Genomic DNA, 21857 nt, shown 5'->3' with positions numbered 1-21857 from the left:
CAAGATGAAAACAGTAAGCAAGCTTTCAAAATATATCCAAGAAGCTGTGTGTATGCTTAAGTTCACCATTGTATTACTACTATCAGAAAAACAAAGAGCCAGCTGATTTGGTGCCCAAAGTACACTACTGATATTCAAAAAAACCCTGCACAGCTTTATTTCAAGATGATGTGAAAACACTGGGGGGGGGGGGGGGGGGGGGGGGGGGGGGGCACGGCGGGAGACAAAAATGAAGACAGGAATCCCTCTGTACATTCCCAGTACCCAATAAAAAGCTAAAAAGCGCTATTAAACAGAAACAGTTCAGGCAACAAAAGTCTTCCTGGAGTTAGAGAATTCTGTACACTGTGTTTCAAGGCATCCCTACTAAGCCAAACTCAAGCTACAAAGACTGTTAAATAGTATTAATGTTTAGCACACACTTAGCAATTCATGTGTTCAAAGTCCTAAACAAACCAAACAAAAACCACACCAGCAAAAGAAGAAAAACAAACAAACAAACAAACAAAAAAACCAACCTACCCCCAAAAATCCCATACAGAACAAATGGGAGAAGAGTTCTGCCTGTCCCACACAAGGCGAGGCTATAGCAACATTTATCTTGCAGTGGGAGAAAGTGTCCTGCTTTATGACCACAGCCCCACATGGTGGGATGAGGCAGAACGGATGCCACCAACCACCCCGTGGTTATTTGGAGCCACCCTCCCGACAGGGGAGGATGGACCAATCTAATGGGAAAGCAGCGCTGCAGGTATTCTGCCCTGTCGCATTTTGGAAGAGGGGCAGTACACAGAACGGGAATCATCATTGTCAGCATCAAAGCTGGGATCTTGATTAGCCCATAACGTGCACCACGCACTGACAGCCTTTGCTTCTTCGCACGCCTGGGCCACCCAGGTGAAGGTTTAACCCATGTAAAACTGTTTATTAGTAACACCAAACAGCTATAGGGTAAGAGCGAGAACGAATGAGAACAAATCCATCATTTTAAACGCCTCTTCCCCGCCACTCAAAAAAAGGAGAAAGAAAAAAAAAAGCCGCCCCCTTCCTGTTTAATGGTAAAAAGAAATTGTATGACTGGATCCCAAGAGGTGAGCAGGATATGAGAAGGAAGGAGAGTCCAATTTTTTTCTTTACTGGTATGTAAAATCAGGAAAGGCTTTGGCAGAAGCTGGATAGATAAAAGTAGACTTGTAAAAGAATGGGGTGCACTTTTTATGTTTAATTTCTTTCTGAACTTAAAATCTGCCTCAGAGATACTACGGAAAACACTTTCAAGTTTTAAAAAAAAAAAGTCATTGGGGACATGAAGGCCTCATTGTTTTCCCCAAACTTTATATGTCAACACATACACATGCATAAAATCCTTACCTCCCTTCTGAGACATTAAATCCACACAATGTTTCTTGGAGAGGGTAAAAAGAAAATGTAGGTCAAGATGTTGAGATAAGGATTGCTTCTGAAAGATGAAAGCATAAGAGGACTAAGCTTTCATTCCTTATGTTTCTTTGAGATTCAAACAGAGTGTTATTTGATAATGGTTCCTTTCAGAAAATTGGAATTTAATACAGCTAATTATAAGTTAGAGAATTAATGTACAGTCAGTACTCCAACTGAGCTGATATACCATGCTGATGCTTTTTACCAGCATGTCTCCAGTGCTTATTATAGATCTTTTCTCCAAATACTAAGGCCAGTCTGCTCTCACATTAGGCTGGATGGCCCAGGAGTTTGTGGGAGATGGGGGGAGGAAAAAAGAAGAAAAAAAAAAAAACAAAAAAATCTATGATCTCCACAGCTGTAACACTGAGCCTGCAGCAAGCAGCCCGGAGTTGTCCTCATGGCATGGCACAGCGCAGAAACAGACCCTCCCGCTTCAAAGGGAGCACAGAAAATAAGAGGACAAAGACAGAATGAAAAACGCAAGTAGCTGGACAGGAGAAGTAGGCAGAGAAACAGGGAAACACATTTTCCGCCTTCCGATTAAAAGGGAGGAAAAAGGACGATGACAGACAACAAAGAGTGTAGGCAAACAGAAAGAGTGGAAGTACTACTAATTCTCTGGTATTAACATAGAAGTGTCTGAGAATTTTCTGCCCTATGAGAAATCATAAGCTAAAAACCCTGACCTACATTTCACAGGGAGCAAGCAGTATAAATAGGAAGATCCCTCACGACAGGCACCAGCAGCAGACGCAGCTAGATTTGGACTGGGAGCAGTTTCTCTGCAATTTGGAAGGAAGCCACACATCGGTGTTTCAGGGACATACGCAGGTTTAAGATGCTCTGTTTCTAGAGACGGCACACAATGTGTTCAGCAACATCTGCTGCACATCACTGGTTAGTACGTAAAGTAAAACTGTGGCTTGCATAGTCTAAAACATAGATCATACTTGAGTGAATTTTGAGGGGGAAAGTGTGTATCGCGAGAAGCTCTGCAATTAGCAAGGTTCCAGCAGCTTTCCCTTTGTTTTTCACTGTAGTTTCCAACTAAATACTAAACCAGCATATTTCTTTAAGTTCTCTGATGGCTGCATGATCTCCTGCAACGAAATCCTGTCGTTGACCAAGGCATGAGCTCTGTTGTTCAGGTCTCAGTCAGAAGGGCCATACCCAGTTTCTTCCTCAAAATGGTACTTAGGTTTAGACAAGCTACAAGCTTCTGGGGGGAAAAGGGACGCACTTTTTTTTTTACATAATCAGTAGAAGTTTCTTACATGTTAGCAGATTAATTCCGTTTGGCATGACCCCACCTACATTAGAGCAGGACATCTCCTATGAAAGTAGGTGTTGCTTTCCAAAATACTCTTCTGCTCCCAACAGGCTACATCAGGACAAAACCTGCGCCCAATAGAGAGCACCTCCCCCTCTTCATAGCAGAAGAATTCCACAAATCCTTCAGCTGAACTTGCGTTACCTCCTGATCCCAAACCTTGGGGCTGAGGAATACCCACCTTTCCTTAACTTCTCCCTTCAAGCTGCAGAATAGCATTCATTTTTAGAGAAAACAAATCAAGAGCTTAGTGAGGTCCTTCCTACTATGCTTTGTGCATTAGGGAACTGAAGTCTTCTCATGACAAGAGGACACCAAAACAGTATTTTTCCATTGCTTTCAATGTGAGTAAAGGGAAACAGAGCCAACATGGAAAACACCATCTCTGTTAGTCTACTCTCGGGTTCCTGTTGCCTGAAGAAGACTCCAGTCAACCTAAGTCAGGAGGGAAAGCAGTCACGGGACAAAAGCTGAAAGCTATTTTCTTAAAACCTGGCTTAAGTTACTGAGTCCTTTGTCTGTACTGGCAGAATTTCTCCTAGAAGTAGGAAAGCACAAACTGAAGAGCAGTCTGTCTTTCTCAGCAGAGTCTGTTCCTTTCTAAGTCCTCCTGCAAATTTAGTTTTCATGAGACTATCCCCACTGAGTCCAAAATGGTTTGAGAAGCTTTAAATAGAAATTTACTTAGCAGTTATAATTTTGATCCAGCCAGATGGTAATCTAGCACCATCTTGACATCCGACTACACCAGGGAAATTAAAGGACTGCAAAACCATCTTCCCCATAAACCTCAGTGTTCAAGTTCGCAGACAGTATCTTAAACTCCTTTTTCCAATCAGTCAACTATTCTAAAAAAAAAAAAAAAAAAAAAAGTCTTCTTTCCAGGCTGTTAGTAGCAGACGTCTAGATCCATAACAGAAAGAAAGGTGGTTTTCTGCGCTAAGCAATCCCTTAACTAACGGCACATTTATTCTACTTTATGAGCAGAGTATTTGTATATAACCCCGTGTTATGCTCTGGATGTTAATCAACCTTCAAGACTTTGCATGACAATTTTATTGGAGCGCCTTCCATGCTGGCATAAAGGGGACTTTGTACCAAACAGTCTTCCTACAGCCTAGGAGAGATCAACATCAGCTTGTGGCTCAAAAACCTCTCTTTCACAAAGAACTTTTACTCTTCAATTCTGGTCTCTTGTTAACGAGACTTTAAATATTCAAGGACACAGCCATACTGTGCGAAGGCAATCTATGAAAGAGTGCATTTAAACCTACAATTGCAAACGGGCTGTTCTTATCTACTTAGCTAAGACAGCCTTGTCCATTTCAATTAGAAAAGGTCATTTTGGGGCAAAGGTAAACTGGCATTTGAAGTTCATCCCTGCAGGACAATGAGATGAGGTAAAGCTTCTGGGACAGGTTTCCATCTAAATAAAACTTGACAAGTAGTCCCTAACCACAGACCTAGTTGCTTTACAAAAGGCCATCTTCAAATTGATTTTGGGGAGGGGAGAGAAGAGTAGCAACAACAATGTTTCAAGATTTGGAATTCAAGCCACTTTCTGGTAACTTCTATACCTTATTCGTGGCTTCTTCCTGGAGGTAATCGCTGCTGACCTCCTGAGATGTAGAAGCAGAACAACTACTGTAGAAAGCACAAGATTTCATTATCTTGGCAAAACAATAAAGTTTTTTGCTTACAGTCCTGTCAAGTAGATTGTCATATTAAAGAGAAGAGTCAGGACTCTCCTCCTAGGAAAAGAAAGCATGTTCCTGGACAGACGCACCATAGGAACCAACAGGGGGGAAGGAAAATCAAGCCCTGCATGCAGGCTACGTAACAGGAATATGCCTCTCCTCAACCTCAGCCCATTCCTATATGACATTGCAGTTTTGAGGTTCTGTGCAACCATGTCACTCGCTTCCTTCTGGCTTACAGAACTAGTGAGCAGGAGAACGCTTGAGGCTTGTAGATGAGATCCCAACATCACAGCAAGGGAGCAGGCATCAGGAAAAAACAGGAGGGGATGAAATTCCTCTTCAACCCTCTCCATCCAATACACCTCCATCTGTACGCTTCAGTAGAACCCAGATGGCCTTTTCTGAATATCCTGTATGAGAGAACACACTTCTCCCATGGCTCTAGCACTCTCTCGCTAACAATGTGACAGCATTTCCACCCTGAAATGGAAAGAAAATTCCCACATTGAGAAGAAAGGGAAAAACTGTACTCCCTCTGTGCCATTTTCATCACTGTTAAGCTCCTTTCAATCTCTCCTCGTACACAGCAGGCATGACAAAAACACTGGGGTGCCTTGTAGCCGCAGTAAACAGAGCATCTTTAAAAACAGTTGGCCATGAAATGCTTTCACCTTTCACAGCACCAGAGGAGACACCATTGTCTGAGGGAGGTGTTTTAGGAAGAACCTGCTTTTGAGGCAACCTGGCTCAAACAGAGTGTGTGAAGGTGCAATTTACCTCCAACATGCCTGTTTACACACACACACACAAAAGAATAGGAAGAGGGTGAACTGAAATATTTTTAAGGTTGACTGCTACTGAAGCTAAATGAGGGTTGGGCGAAGAAGAAGAAAAATGCAATTAAATGCTGGTGTTTGGGCATTACTCAGAACGGCTGGCTGAGGCCAAATTTTTGCAGGAAAAGTGGCTTATCTCCTGACTTCCCAAATTGCACCAGAGGTCAGCAGAAGAGGTTTCAGGAGTTTGCCAGCTCCATCCCTCTGTGGGATCCTTGGCAGATTGCTCCAGCTGGGCTCCTTCCAGCTCTTCCCTTTTTCCATTTTAGCGTATAGCTTGAATAAAGAAAACAAGATGAAGGCTTTCAAAGATAACGCAGTCTTTCACAAACAGATGCAGAACAAAGCACAGGAAATTCTGAGCAAAGTAAAAAATGAATGTTGTCTGTTCAAGGCTTATCTGGAATGAGTTAGCCTCTTAGTGGACAGATTTGAAACATCACACGGTCCCGACTACAATTGCAGTGCTCACTAACAGTCTTGGGAGGGGAGAAAACAGGATGGATAAAGGTGGAAATTCAGCAGCCTTTAGCTCTTGGAGCTGGAAACTTCTCCAGGTGTACTAGAAACAACACTTGCACGTCAATCTTGTCACTGTCATCCTCTGTCGCCCTAAGCACAAGGCTTCTACTTCTACACCTTTGACTGGACACCCCTTAACAGTATTAAATTCATTTAAATTCGTAAATAAAGGACATCAAAGACAGGTTATTGAAAACATGTATTCATCTAATTCTGGATACAACATCATGTTAACTGCATGTAATAAATCTGTGCTAGTCAGACACACAAAAAAGATTTCAAAATGTATGCGCATTTATAATGATGTAGAGCAATCTGCTATGACTTAACAGTATACATGGTAAGCTATATTTATTTTCCGGAAAGCATTCACCCACAAGCACTGGGAAGTATCTGCTATGTGATGAACCTCTCATCATCATCAGTTATCGAAAGACAGCAGTTATTTCAGAACAGTTTCTTGAAGATTTTAAATCAAAAAGATCCCACCGAAACGTGGAGGCACGAACTCAGGGCACAGACCAATCTCCCAGGCTGTTATGAGCCGTGAAATGAACATGACTAATTCCTGAAGAGTTTTGTTACTCAAAAAGGCAACTGATTTTCTTGTTTCTCACAGCAGAAATTCTACGTTCAAACATGGGTTGATGACAACCAAAAATAACGCAATACCAATCTACTGATGTTTTTCAGTTTACTCCACATCACTACAAGGATCACCAAACACATTTCAATTCGCAACACTTAAAAGGTCAAAGCCTGGGAACACAGGCAATGGAGGGTATTTGAGGTGAAAAGTAAGGTACATTGGCAGCTGTGTCAGGCAACTTGCAGAAGTGGCTACTGTGCCCATCAGCAGTTACAGCCATCTGTCACTAATCTCTTCTTCTTTCTTTTAAAACCAGTTTACTGCCAGGGTTGACACAATAAGATTTACAGCACATATTACGTCTACTCTGATTAAACACAGCCTAATGGCCTTAAGATTGTCCTGCTGGACCAAATAGTTCTTAAACTCTTTCCAGTCTTTCAAACAGCAAGCCAAGATGCTCCCCATGTCAAGGAAAAACTGCTGTGGAGGTTGTAAGACACAAGACAGGCCCTTGAACACTGAAAATGTGCTCTCTCTAATACTCTGAAAGCACTCCACAAAACATAGTCTTGCACTAATAGCTCAAAGCTATAGCATAAAAATAATTAACAAAAGCCTTATTCAAAGCAAAGCACAGACAGTTTCAGAAAATACTGTTCCCTAGGACTGACTACAGTAAACTGTATTACACAGTCTGCGTGTATGACAGACATCTCCCTGGTTTAACTCGCGACACTGATTTTATTTCCTGTTGCATTCCTATTTTCTTAATAAAACAGAGTATGCCATTTCAATGACTGACTTTTACTTTCCTTGCTGCTTTTCTGGTTATATCCCTTATTGTCTGTCCTTCAAATTAAAAACACTGATTATTTAATGCACAGTTTCTTTTTGCCAATCATGGGCAACAGGGGAACAACAGGAATACTGAAATTTAAACCCTCTTTACAACAGCAGCTACACATTCCAACCTGCAGAACTTTGGTCTCCATTAGACCATTTTAATAAACACTAAAATAATAATAATGATAAGCACTGGGCATCAGACAGACAGAAAGAGGTAAAAGTACCCTTCTCCCCCCTCCCATGCCTTCTGAGAACTATTGCTCTTAAACTGAGGAGCATTTTCCTGACTTCTTCTACACATACTGCTGGATTGCTATCTTTATCTCCACTTCGTGTCCGCACCTGGTGCAAGTTTTCCATCCCTTTCGATAGCACGATCCACCAGACAAATCATGCTGTCGAACTCCATTATTTACAGCACCTTTAACAGCTGTTTAATTTTGTTCTGTTTTGATTTCTATGTAAACTACAAGTTATCTCTTTACCTCTTCTTAACACAACTCAAGAGCTGCAGAAAGCGACCAGCACCAACCACCAGTTCTCATCTCAGATCACCAGCATGAACTCTATCCACCCCAACCGGTTAGCTTGAAGGACGATGCTCTAAGCAGATCTCTCTGGTTTTTAACATCACAATAAAAATCTAGTCATTCAAACAAAAAAACAACCACATGTTAACAAATTTAATCTTCTTCATATGGCATCCAAATAAACGGTTGAGTTAGATGCACCGTTTGGATTCTCACTGAATATTACGGTCAAAAAAGCAGTGTGCTAAGTTATGCCTTAGTTTCACTTCTAAAATAAGCAACCTAGAATTGACAAAAGGTACAATTTTGGACAGAGCTGGCAATCCTACAAGGTAAAACCATCACCATCCTTTTGGCGGTACATGCCAGCCAAAAAGATGCCAGGGTGCAAATTTAGGCTGTCTGGCAATTTTATGGCTGCCAGATAGAATGAAGGGGTTTGCTTGTCTGCACTCAAGGGTGCTCTCCGGACTGCTGATACAAACAATAAATCCAAGGCAGCAGCTATGAAGTATGACCCTGAGTCAAGGAAAACAAAGTTGCTGTCCCCTGTTGGGATTACGGCAAAGTTTTGTTTCATGGACAGTCCATCCAATGACTTTCACTACTACATCAATGATGTTTTGTATTTTTATTTTTTTTAAAGAAATACATAAATCTCACACCTACACTTGTGAAGGACTTCTCAACAAGTTTTTATGCTGCATCTTTTTTTGCTCCTATTTCAGGCAACTGTTGTCCCTTCTAGCATCTGAGGCTGTGGTTAGACAAGACGACTGCACCAATCCTAAAGCTGTGGTTAGGCAAGATAGACTGTTGCAAACAAAAGAGACGAGTCCGGTCTCCTCCTCCTCCGGCTTTCAGTCAAGGTACACTGGCCCCTCATTTCCACCAAATGAGCACTTGGTGTTCATCTGACCTTTTGATGAACCTGTGTAGTTCATTAAACTAGAAGAAAATTATTTATTTTTTTAAATCATTTTTCTGGGCTAGTTTTCTGACGCTTTAGTACGCTGAACCAGGTGCACTGCACGGGCAGACAAACGGCAGAGCCAGTACCAGACAGGAGGTGAAAAGAGGGGAACCAGACCCATCAGCCGCTGCTGAACTCTTCCTTACCTTTCCTCACCTTATTTATTTTAGACTTGAAATAATTCAGTCTCCTACAGATTATGCACACGCCTCTGCAGATTCTTCATTGCCATTTTCATTTTCCATTACCTACAATTAGCAATATGCAGGGAGGCAAGATTATTTTTAGAATTGCTTTGACTAGAAATGCACTTGGGCAATAGCAACTCTTTTTAGATAGCCATGAAATGAAGTTTTAAGAAAATTAATTACACAATTCCTCTGTTTCTCTTTCTCTGGTTAAAAAAATATCCACCTCTGTTATGCTTGAGAGAAAAAGGATGACGGGTGTCTTGCAAGAGAAAATTTTCTGGCGGTCTTGCCGAACACTGAAATTGTGTTAAGACAGGAGCACAATTTGGACATAATCGAATTGGGTAGAGATCACTGAGGGCACAATTTGGCCTGCAGAATTTTTATAAGTGGTGATGATGGAAAAGGCAAAAGGAGCCTGTGTCAGACGATGAATAAGCAAGTCCCTGGCAGGCTTGAAAAGGAATCCTATTCTAAAAAACAAAGAAAGGAAAAGAGATTTGGAAATTTTCAGTGGAGCCCAACCCCAACATCCTGTTATTTATTTGTTAATCTTAAAATTCACTTGACAGCAAGCACCAAAGTGAAAGTGATGTTGAGTGCCATGACAGATCTGCTCAAATGCTTATTTTCTGAACCTTTTAGATGAAAACATCTATATTTAATCACAGTTTAAAACTAGCCAAAAAGGTTGTTTACTCTGAATGTAAAGGGGAAATATTGCAGAGCTGAAAAAGGTATTTCTGTTTCTGTAAACGCATTTTAAAAATCCACTTACACAGACAAGGGTCCTTGGCACACTTACAATCTTCTACTAAAGCTTAGGAGACAGACAGACATTACCCACTGTCAACAAACGCAATTTCACATCACTGATGCAGTGAAAAGCTCCCTAGACAAATGTTAGCATAATACCTTCTTCCAGTATTTAATTGCAGCCTTCAGAAATAAGAGAGATTAAGTTACCAGTGTATTTGTACCACCACAGTGAATGAAGAGGGCTACTTTCTTGTTCAAAATTAAAGGTGGTGGTCCAGCCTACATGCCTGCATCAGCGAGGAAGGAGGCACGCACCGCTCTGGGTGGGCACGTAGGGATGCAGCTAAGACAGCGGCGCTTCCCTGAGCACTGCTGTGTTTTTATCTGCACAAGTGGGAAGAGAAGAGAGGTGGCCTCAACCCAGAGAAGACATGGTTGCCCTGCTGCCAGCTGCTGCCACCCCCACATAGTTGGCTTTTGGCAGACAATGCACAGCACCGAGCTGAATCACCTGGCTTAGTTGTGTTTAGGCATTTCTACCACATCTGTCACAATTTTTACACAATGTCTGGGGTACCATCTACATGGCCAGGGAAAAGAGGTTTCACCAACAAGTTGGAGTTGGATGAACCCAGCCCCATGCCACCTTACCACCAGGCAGCTTCATTTTGACATGGCCCACTGGAGAGCGTCGACAGAAATTCCTGTGCAGTGAGCAGGTAACACTTGAAAAATCTGTGCAGCAATGGCAAAAATAGCTATTTCCAGATAACACTGCTGCCTGCCCCAGCCGGACTGGCCAGCTAATGCAGCAGCCAAGGTATGGGTAGACCCAGGTGTCGGAGCAGGCTGCTGCCGCTGGGTCCAGCGCTGCACTTCGGCTGTGGGCTGCCTCAGACGCTCTTGCCTCTCAGTTCCAAGGTATGTCATTTTTGAAAAAAGCAAGCCTCCAACAAAAGTCACATTAGCTTTTGTGTGGGAATGTCTGAGAGCAGGAGCAGACGAGCACAAGGGAGGAAGAGGCACCACAGACATCTGTGAACCAACCACCACCTCCATCAAAGTGCTGACATTGTTCCTGCTCTGTTTAAAGAACATACATAAATGAATAAATTTAACAATCCTAAATGTAAGGTGAAATGTCTCAGAATAGCAAAACTACATATTTTTACTCACCTCTTGATTGACTAAATGAGCAAGACTTCCAACTTCTGCCTTGAACCAAAGCATTTCCTCGCGTACATTTGATATCCCAACTAGATCATGTTTGCCACAAGCTTAACCTAGCTGGCATGTTTGGAAATTTCCATGACACCTCTCTAGGACAAAGTATAGCTGCTGAAAATGCACTATTTGCTTGAATAATTCTGATGTCTGGTTTGTCATCTCTGTAGATTAACTAACCACCTTAAACAAACAAGAAAACTTTAGCCCTTTTCCTATTTACAAAACACTAGCACTTTTGTATCACAAATTTCTTGTTTATCACAAGTTTTGATACAAAGAATTTAAAACCTTATGTCACAAAAATTTGCTTTATGATATACTCTTTTGAGGGTACTGGATTTATTCTTAAAAACAGAATGCAAGCGATAATTACATCTTTCATTGCCTTTTTTACAGCCGTATCTCACATTCTAAGCTACATAAGAAGAAAACAATTTCCCAAGGGAATTAGCTTTCCTTTTACATGAGGATCTCTGAAAATTGGTATCACAATTCCAAACACCAATCCCTATTCTTAAAATCCTAACACAAATGACAGGCAGCAGTAATCAAAATCACTAAAGAGGTCCCTCTGGGTTTTCCAGCACACGACCTTGTTTCCATAATCAGAGTTCCAGTATCCCATTTAGGGCTGCAGAAGGTTTCTTGACAACCTGCAGAATCATCTCTTTCAGATTTTATATTCCCACATGCTGGAGAGGAACAAGTAGCAAACAAAGCCATACTGTAGGGTATCATTCTGTACTCTGTGAATATCTAGAGTCAACATAAACATGCATTCAACATATCCACTGATACAATAGCTACAATACACCTGCCCGTCTTTCTCTGAAATCCTAGCTTGGGGTGGGAAATAAGTGTAAAGAAAGCAGAAATACAGTTAGGATGAAAAATAACCGGCAGCACAACACGTAAGTAGAAATCATCAGGTGAAAAGGAGGTATAAAAAAAAAAGGTAGAAGTAAGGAGACCTGCAAATACACCACCACCCCAAACAAAATCCCTCTAAAGTACGGGTTTCAGCCACAAACAGAAAATGGCAGGATTGTTTTCAGGATGACAAATACCTTTAATAGTGAGGCAGAGACAGCCAAGGTACTATAATACGTATAATCTCAAAAAGTAATTTGAATTTTTTATTTTAAATTTTATTTTACTTTTATTATTCAGAGAGGCATGAAAGTTAATTGTGTCTGTGCCACCATCAGCCCATCTTAGAGCTTGCAGAAACTTTAGTACAGAAAAGACTCCTGTTAATGGGTTCATTTCTCACATTTAAAATGGACTTGCTTTTTGCACTATCAATCAAAGAGGCACCATTATTCCGGCTACCAAATCATTAACAGTGATACTACTGTACTCACCAGCTGAAATAGCATTGACAATCATTTTTCATTTTCATACGAGTTTAGTTGTAGCTTGGCAAACACTGGCAAAGCAGCTTTTACAGCATGTTTATGCAACTTCAGCCACTTCAAATCCATAAAAACTTCTTAAAGACACCAGTTGCAAGGTCTGTACTTTTCTTTCCTCTATTGCCAAAAGTAAGTGCTTTCTACTGAAACAAATTACAGGTCGCAAGTCTATAAATACATAAATTTAAGGGATGGCAGTTATAAAACCAGAACAAAGAAACTCTCTCTGCATTACAGATGGTGGCACTAAGTTTAAATCCTGCTACCTATTTGTTTGCCATCCCCTGAGCTCCCAGGAGTACGTGAGACCAATCCACACTTCCACATTGAGCAGGGAGCTCGGAAGGCTTGAACCCCACTCAGACCCCTCCTTCCCAGTCCTGGAAAGGGTTAAATTTGCTAGGTACCGGAAGGTGATCTATTCTATTTTCAACAGCTGAAGGCGCAATACCATTTAGAGTTCACTAGGGACAGCAACAGGATTGCGCTGCAGGAACCCTACACTGGATGCAACCCTTTCTGTCATGTTTGCAAGGCAAAGCACCCTAACCAGAATTAAAGCCAGGGGGGCCCAGCTTTACAGAGGCACTGAGCACATTTAATTTAAAATTATTTCAGCTAGATACCCCCCGCCCTCCTCCCTGAGGGCTATGGGTGCTGAATATTAATAAAGAGATTGCTCATGTAAAACTCTATTTAAACTGCATGCTACTTTTTGGAGTATCTCACAAGAAACACTGGTTGTGGCCTGCATGTTGCAACAAAGGACACATGCAAGGAAATATTTTTTACTCCAACAGTATGAAATCATGGATCTAAGGCTCACTCTTAAAATATTACATTTTCCTAAATCCAAAATCATGGATCTAAGGCTCACTCTTAAAATATTACGTTTTCCTGAATTCAAAATAGCTCGGTAATTTCTTAGGATGACCTGCTTTTTCCTCAGTCCACAGAGACCTGTGGATTTGAAAATACATGGCTTCGGTTTTTTTTAAAAGATGTAACAAACAAATTGCATGTTTAAATTGATTTTCTTAATGTAACCACACAATATCAATCCTCCTCCCTTTTGCAAAGCTTTTTTCTCTGTATAATTAAACAGCGTTCCAGATATCAGTAGATAAAAAAGAGCTTTTAGACAGTGATGTTGAAAGAGAGCAGTGCTGAGACAGGACATTTAAAGAATCATTTAACAAACAGAAAGATTAACACAGAATATCATTCTGGTACCAAAAAAAAAAAAAAAAGGTCCAGATCCCAAAGAACTGATCACCTAGTTCTGTGAAGGACAAAAAGCACCTAACACTACAGTTCTGAATGCAAGAGGCAAGCTCTGAAGATGCGAGCCGTGCTGCTGCCAGAGGAAGCTGGTGGCATACTCTGCGTCTGATACCTGCATCGACACAGCATTCCCAGCCAACTCACTTTTCATCTACGCTGCCTTTGGAGAAACTAGACACCATAAAAACCTCAGTCATCCTGTAACCTGGCACACTATCAAAGCCTCCTAACACACAATTACTGTGCTTCACGCCTTTAGACTTTTTTCCTTTGACTAAACAAAACCCCCACAATGGAATAAGAAACTTTCCAAGAGAAATTGTGTTTGACAGAAGATCAATGATGCAGAGGTGTCGGAGGGAAAAAAGCCAGCACTGTTTTGTGTACACCTCCAAGCTTATTAATGGCTTGCTGCTAAAGCTAGATGCCCCTTCCCATCAAATCAGTATTTGATATTATTACTGAACTCAGAAGTCTGAGGTCTTCTTTAATCACATTAAGGAGTTTGCAGTTGCTTACGCAATACAGTAACTTTATCATGCTGCCTGTAGCTATCCAGCCATTCCCCTAGGTTTTTGCCTTGTCAGCAATAACACTCAGTGAAAACGCAATGAAATTTGACTCACCATGTCAAAAATGCAAGCTACATATAAATATGAATAACCTACCAAGTAAGCACCCAGCTGCTGCTTTAATGCATTAGCACATGTATAGTTATGCACATGCCTAAAAGGAACTGCCATAAACCTCCATAAAGAAACAAATAAGCTCTTGTGAGTGAAGAGAATACCGTAAGCCTGCCCAGAAATCTGAATCCTGCTAGTCATCACTTTCAAGGCTCAAGCCAGCATGACAAAGCCTTTTCAAGAAAGGGTCCTGTATCAGAGAGTGAATCTGAAAGAGACACACTTTATATTCACCTCTCAGGACACCATGGCTTTTTTAAGCAAGCTGCAAGGGAAGTGGGGGGAGCAACAGATAATAATTGGCCAAAGGATTAAATAAATAAAATTAAATTTCTTTCAAGCCCCTGTCATCTAGGTTTGTCTACATCTCCTTTTAAAGCCTTTAAACAACTGCTCTGTGAACCACTGAACTAGGGGAGTCTGATGTCCCAGCATTTGTCCCCTAAATCTTTTTACGTAGGTCCTATGCCATTTCACCTCTAGACAATAGACAGCATGGACTGAGATCACTCCAGAGTTACAGATGCTGGTTAGACAGTTTCTTGCATGTAAATGGCATAGAATTGGCAAATTCTGTTTAGCTGTCCTTCCCCAGCATAACTTGGGGAGTCAATCGCCTTTCAATGGATACATTCTCCGTCGACATACATAGCACACCAGGTAGCAGGCCCGTCAGAGGAGCTTCCTTCTCTACAGCAGCCTGACCCTGTCCTCCCGCCTGACACTTACCCTCCACCCTGATTCCCATCTCAATCAGTTCACCAGAAACCAAAACATATGGATTGTTCAAACCGGGCATTTTAAGCACTTAAGAAACAAGTTCTTCTGTGCAGATCAAAAGGGCATGGTGCATGCCAGATGGTGCACTGGTCTCCTTCCTCACTACAGCAGAAGAACCATATTGAAAAGGACTGAGTCCTTCCAGCGGTCAGTACCACAGGGGCAGCTCACCATTCACTGCCTTGAGGCTCCCACTAATGCCATCGCCGTGCTGCCGCTTCTGTGCGTTCTTGAACTCCTTCAGAGATAAATACAGGACCTTCCGCACCACTCTCTCCTCTGACCAGGGAATCCCATCGCTGTCATCCTAAAAAAGAAGGAGAAAATGGAAAGGAGATATTAGTTGTATGCATCTGAAACAAAATCAAAATAAACAAAACCCAATAACCTAGGGCTACACAGATTATTTGCAATAAAAAAAAAGAGAGAAGCTGAAGAAAAATACTGTGTAAGAAAATGCAACCTAAACTCAACGAGCTCTAACAGAGAACAGAAAGATAACTACAATCATCAAATCAGAGCATTAGTCCCTCTAATCCTTTATCCTGTAAACAGCAGTAGCTGTGTACCAGGTGTTAGACAGGAGGTGAAACTTATTTGTTAAAATCCTCATAATGAATCCCTTATGGAGAAATTTATCAGAGCCAGGAAGTGCTCTCCCAGATAATTAAGGGCAGGGAGGGGGGAACCCACTAAATTTAATGTTGCAGAAATTTAAGAGGTAACTTTTGTGAACCAACTTCTCTTGTTGCCGTTTTGGCCTTGATTTGTGCCTCTTGGCTAAGGATTTTTTTTTCTCTGGTTTGGTGATTTGCATTTATTGTAGCGTTACAATGAAGTTGTATATTGATAACAATGAAGTTACTCTGAATTTATCTCAGCATAAAGCAAAGTGGAATTTGGCCCCCGGAGCACATGTTTTCTGCTTTATTTTTAAGAGACAAATGCTATATTGTCAAAAGGAATACTAGTGCATGTCATATTTAGTACTTGCTTTAGTTAAAAGATTAATTCCCTGGAAAAGCATTTCCCTAAAGCATTTAGCATTCAAATAAATTAAGTCAGCAAATTGATATAAAGACATAAGTGAGATCAGGTAAGTCATCATATTTTCATAAGCCCTATAATTGTCTTGGGGTCTTTAAAAAATCACTATTTGAGCATTCTTGCCCTTGAATTCCTCAAGGGCTACATCACTGCCAAGCAAAAAGATTAACGTTTCTAGGCAGGTAAGCGTATCACGGCACACTGCCACACTCCACTGGAAACCCCAAAAGCCCCATCAGCAATCCACACCAGGAGGTAGGAGAGTTTATACCATCTTCTGTGTCAAAGAAGTGACCAACGCCATCAACCTCAAAAAAAATAAGCATAGTTTAGGGTGACCATTTTCTTTGCTCTTCTAGTGAGATATTGGCATTCAGCTACTGAATCATGATCAAAAACATTTCCCCCCTCCAAAAAAACTGAATGACAAATTACTTAAAGGGGGGAAACAAAACAAAAACAAAACACACACACACAAAAAAAAGGCAACACAACCAGTGCAGTGAAAGCAGCCGGCATTTTGGCAGCACGATGTGCATTTCACACAAGCTACTATGCTTTGAACAAAGCTGAGCTATGCCCAGGGAGCTTTACAGCGCAGGCAGCTCTGGGCCAAGAAAGCAAACTTTGTAACCCAACACCCACAGCAACCGGGGGGAAAAAAAAAATCTCCCGACAAGCATTTTAAAAGGACTAGTACATCCAGTTATTTTGTCATCAGAGGTTTACACAAACAACGCCGGTTTACCACTTTGCTGCCAACACAATTTCAGCCCTAACCAGAAGCGACACTAAACATGGCAGGGCTGCAGCCTGCTCGATTTTAACAAAGCTTGCCCAAAGACAGCCCATTTACATGCCCACTGGCTGGTAGGTAAGGAGAGGAAACCCAGACAGGAATCCCACAGACAAGGGCTTGGCGGGATGTCACACATTTCTGTTGTCACAGAAACTACTTATTAAACCCTCAAGGGAATCGTGCTCAGTCAATAAACACTCATAAGCACCTCCGGCACCCATGCTTATTATGGACACAGGCCTGCAGACACCACTTGCTCTCTTCACTGCTATTTGTACAAATTCCTAATAGAATGGGCAGCAAACGTGAGGAAGAGGATGAAGAGCCCTCTGGCCAGGCACACTGCTCCTGACTCTGCAGCCCAGAGGAGTTACACAGCAACCCGCCACGAGGCAACAAAACTATCAACCTGTATTTTTATATACTTTAAGCCAAAGCATACACAAGACGTGTTAACGATTGAGCCCAGTTAATCCAAGCCGTACTCAGAGACATGCCGCTTTCCTGAGCCCCTGTCAGCCCGAGGCCTCTCTCCTGTGAAACACCAGGCCCGTCCTGAAGCCATGAACAAACCCCTTCCTCCACCAGAACATGCAATCCCTGAGGAGCTGGAAACTGCACGAAAACACCCATTGGTTCCTGTTCCCACTGACCCCTTCATCCCTGCTAAAAATGCACCCACAAAAAAAAAAAAACAAACCCAAAACAAAACCAAAAAACCAAACCAAACCCCAAAACCCAAGAAATTAATCCCACTTAAACCCACTTTGTCACGACAGCTTAGTGCAATGAGAACATGGTTGGCATTCACTGTGTCAGTAGCGACAGGGTGAAACCCGCTGACAGGACTGACCTTTAAATCGGTATGTGCCGACCAAGGGGCCAACTGCAGCCGGTAAGTCACCGCTGGCAGGTAAGACCCACGCCTGGGGACACGCCAGCTACAGTCCCTCCTGCAGGAGGGAGAGAGATGATCACCCTATACCGGAGGCCTCTGGTCTAAGCCACCTGCTCAAAGTATTTCTGTGAAGGGCCTGAAGTCATCTCCCTCTTCCCAGATCACATGCTGGACATGCAGAAGGACAGCGTGCAACCCGGCATCCTATTTTCTGAGGGACAAGGCCACCGAGATGTCTTCCTGGTGCCAGCTGGAGGCTCCAGCCTTGCTGTAGGGCTTCTCACCGGCCCGGGGGCTGCGTGGGCTACAGTGCCACCAGCAAGGAGACAGGTCCCAGGAGGCAGACCTTCTTCAGCAACCCTCCCAAAGCAACTCAATAATATTTCATACCACGCTCAATTCACAGAGCCATCAACCGAGGTGCCCATGGGAGAGTGTCTCCACACCAGAGCCCAGCTGTGCCGAGGCTGCAGCCATGGTCCTGTCTACACGGCTCTGTTGTGGGCTTTCCCCGCACCCGTCACTCGGCTTGAAAAAAGGTCCTCAAGTTCCCCAACACCGTGTTATCCAAAGTCAGCAAAATAAGGGGCTAAGCTGCTGCCAACACCCGCATTCACGTGGCTCCATAGGCAGGAGCAATAAAAAGGTTTCACAATCGTCGACGGCATCTTCCCCTGAGCCTGCGGCACAAAAGCAGCCGCAAGCCGGAGAGCAGCTGACTCGGAGCCCAGCTGAGCTGCTGCTCCGCCAGCAACTCAGCTCCAGCTCCCGACACATTTAACCATAATTACATGGGTCAGATCGTCTCTGCCTTGTCACACCAGTGCAGGGAGAGCCACCGCGTGCCCCGCTCTGCACTCACACTGCCAACAACTGGAAGAGTTATCTAACTCTAGCAAAACAACACACACACACCCCTAGAACCATTTAGAAATATCCTCAAGTGAAAGCCTTGAGGAATTTAATCTATGTAACTTCTCAAAAACAAACAAACAAAAAAAACCCTCAAAGGGACTGACTCGATCGCTGCCTTTAAGTATTTCCACAGGGAGTAGAAATTCGATAATAGATGGCTCTTGAGGCTGGCAGAGAGGGGTATAATATCATCCAACAGCTGGAACTCAAATTCAGAAAAATGTAAGACAGAATTAAAGAACAATTTCTGCAACTGTGCAAGTAATTAGCCATTGAAACGACTTACGGGGAACTAATGGATTGTCCATCATTGACTTAAACCCAAAAGAGGACTGAATAGCATCTTAAACTGTAGGTTCATCACAGCAAGCCCACAGCCTTCACTGTGTAGGTCAGCCAAGATGACTTCTGCCTCCCAATCTGACAATAAGATTATTTTATAAACTCAGTAAAGAAGTCACAGACGCAAACAACCAGGGAAGCCCTGGGGCAGAATTAAGAAAGAGAACCGCATCATTTCCTTTAAACTGGAAAAAAAAAAATTAATCACGCCACCTTCTTTGTTATACCATTTCAGGGAACCACGCGTCATACATTTATATCTGAACTTCAGCTACCAGTGCAGCCAAGCAACAGTTGAGCAAGTTCAGTCCGAGGGGCCGGGGAAGAGGAGCATAACCTCCCTTTACCTACGCAGCACGTTCCTTTACAGGATGCTATCTCACAGATAGCACCGCAGCTCGCTCTCTCTTTTCTTGTTCTCCGCCTGGCTGGCAGCTTGCTTTCGGCTCTACAGTTGCAGAGATGATGCTTGTAGAAAAGTGCAACAGGCTGCTCCCACATACTGGTAATTTGGGAAGAAATATATACGTGTGTGTGTGTGGTTTTGCTATGTGCATATTAAATGTATATAATGCTTTAAATATACAATACGTATATGTGTGTATAGGAACTAAAATGTATACATATTAATATATAATGCATACATTAATATAACTATATATAGATACCCATAACTAACGCACATCACTATTGAATGTGTATATACTTGCAACGAAATCACCTGTACCTTTCACCATTCACCTACAGCTTAGCTGCTTGTTCACTGCAGTTCAGCTGCCTAGCTTGCACATGTGGCCTGCACGCAGCCTTCCTATTTCTGAGGTTATACTCAAATCCTAAAAAAAAAAAAAAAAAAAAAAAAAAGCAAAAGGCAGGCTTCACGTCACCTCCTGGGTACGTGAAACATCAGCCTGAGTAGTGGGCGCTGCTGCATGCTGCTTTGCTCCACGAGAAGCAGCAGAAGCATACGTCTCCACACGACTCAAGTGTCTCCATTCATTCATCATCACTAGACGCGGCATTCTTCAGCCTGGCCCGGCCTTGCCTTAAGCAAACAGGAGTTGCAGTTCATGGGGTAAAACAGAGCTGGAACAAGGGAGAATGCATGCAGCACTCCATGCCATTTGTTTTACTTTTATGTAAGTACTTTAACAGCAGTGATGGTTTTATTTGAAAAGTCAGTACTTTGTAAGGTACAAAGATACTTATAAGCATGTGTGTTATGACTCAGTATGGCTGGCGTGTTTCCAGCTCTCTCTTTGGGTCTTTCCCAAGCACACATCTCCTAACCCCATTCTTCATGCCAGGTTGCAGAAAGCAAAACAACAAAACACAACCCCCCTCTTTTTTCTTTTTCCAGCACTGCAGCCAATGCTCAGTTAAAATCACTGTGGCACCCAATGCCCTAAATGAACATGCTTTCATGGTTCAACAGCCCCCAGAGAGTCTTTCCCGCAGATGCAAGAAGGTCATTTTGAAGCAATGGGAAAAATAAGCCACAAGCTTCTACTCTTTCCTTAAGGATATTTTTGAAGGAAAACTATTTCAAAGGGTGGGTTTTTTTCTGTGTTTAGTTAGCAACAAAACAAAAATCTGTCTTTTGCATGAAAAACAGACAACACATTTTCAGAGATCATATAAATTACTTCTCAGTTGAAGGACCAAAATGGAAATGTTTGTTTATTAGATTCAAGACCTGCAACAGATTTTGCCTTTTGGCTGTATATTATCAACAGAAAACAGTTATACCTGTTTTTCTCTAAAAGCCAGACCTAAGAGAAATTGGTGGAAAAGCTAGATATGCCTTCCAAGGCTGAAAGGGATCTGTGCAGTCCTGGGCAAGTTACCACCACTGAGTGCAATTAGCACACTCATTCATTAACGAAGCCCACTTCCTCAGTATATATATGGTATGACGTGAACCTCATGAGAAAGTGCAAAGTCTTACTACCATATCGACACATGTACTTCCCCTGTTGCGTTAGCAGAGGTCTCCATCGTATCGCAAAGTTCCATCAACCTTCTCACCACCCTGAATGCACATCACACTCGCAGAGGAAAACCCCAGCGTTGGCCCATTGGTGCATAACTCGCAGGAACAAGTGGGCTGGTTCCACAACCAGACAGCAGAATCTCCTCTAAGCAGAAACTCCTAGCGAAAATTTGAACTTCCAGGGTAATGACTTGAAACCAGACTCTAATATATTCAACTGAAGCTATATAAATAAAGATTTTTGGCTCCTTCTGGCAGCTATCATGCTGCTTGGACTTCTTACAGCCAAGCACAGCACCGTGCAAACTGAATATACCCATATATACGCACAGCAATATCCTTGCAATCTTTTGCTTACTATCAGGATCCCTCCACTCCCTTCTCCTCTCAGAATGAAGTTCACACTTATTTAATGTTTAATCTTTTAATCGAGTTTAACTATCCAGAGAGGATGTAGCAGTTTCTCATTTAAAACAAACTGCTTATATTCAGTGAGAAAAAAATAAAACCTCATGAATGGCTTACGCTGATGAAGATTGATACAGCTTGGAGACTTTATAGTACAGTGACTCATGCCTTCTGGAAAATGTAATCTGTTCTGTCTAGTTTGGGAAAATAGGTCATGTTTTAAAAATGTGCTAACTAACATGAAGAAAGGGGAAATTTTCTTTATTAATGGTTCTGTTACAGCATTTAAATGCATCTGGTAATTATAGCGACTTTTTCCCTTGCACTTCCAGAAAACTTCC

General features: G+C 42.2%; 1 protein-coding gene across 2 annotated transcripts in view; it reads right to left on the bottom strand.

The window, feature by feature from the left end:
- The window catches only part of JARID2 (jumonji and AT-rich interaction domain containing 2), a 225890-nt gene that overhangs the window by 113370 nt on the left and 90663 nt on the right, over positions 1-21857 (bottom strand). For both annotated transcript variants that reach the window (XM_074575853.1, XM_074575855.1), the window contains exon 2: positions 15286-15421. In XM_074575853.1, coding sequence (XP_074431954.1) covers positions 15286-15421 — 136 coding nt within the window. The remainder of the gene's footprint in view (positions 1-15285; positions 15422-21857) is intronic.

Source organism: Larus michahellis, chromosome 2, assembly GCF_964199755.1.
Source record: "Larus michahellis chromosome 2, bLarMic1.1, whole genome shotgun sequence".
NCBI classification, from domain to species: domain Eukaryota; kingdom Metazoa; phylum Chordata; class Aves; order Charadriiformes; family Laridae; genus Larus; species Larus michahellis.
Note: the sequence above shows the minus strand (reverse complement) of the source record. Positions and strands in the feature narration are given on the sequence as shown.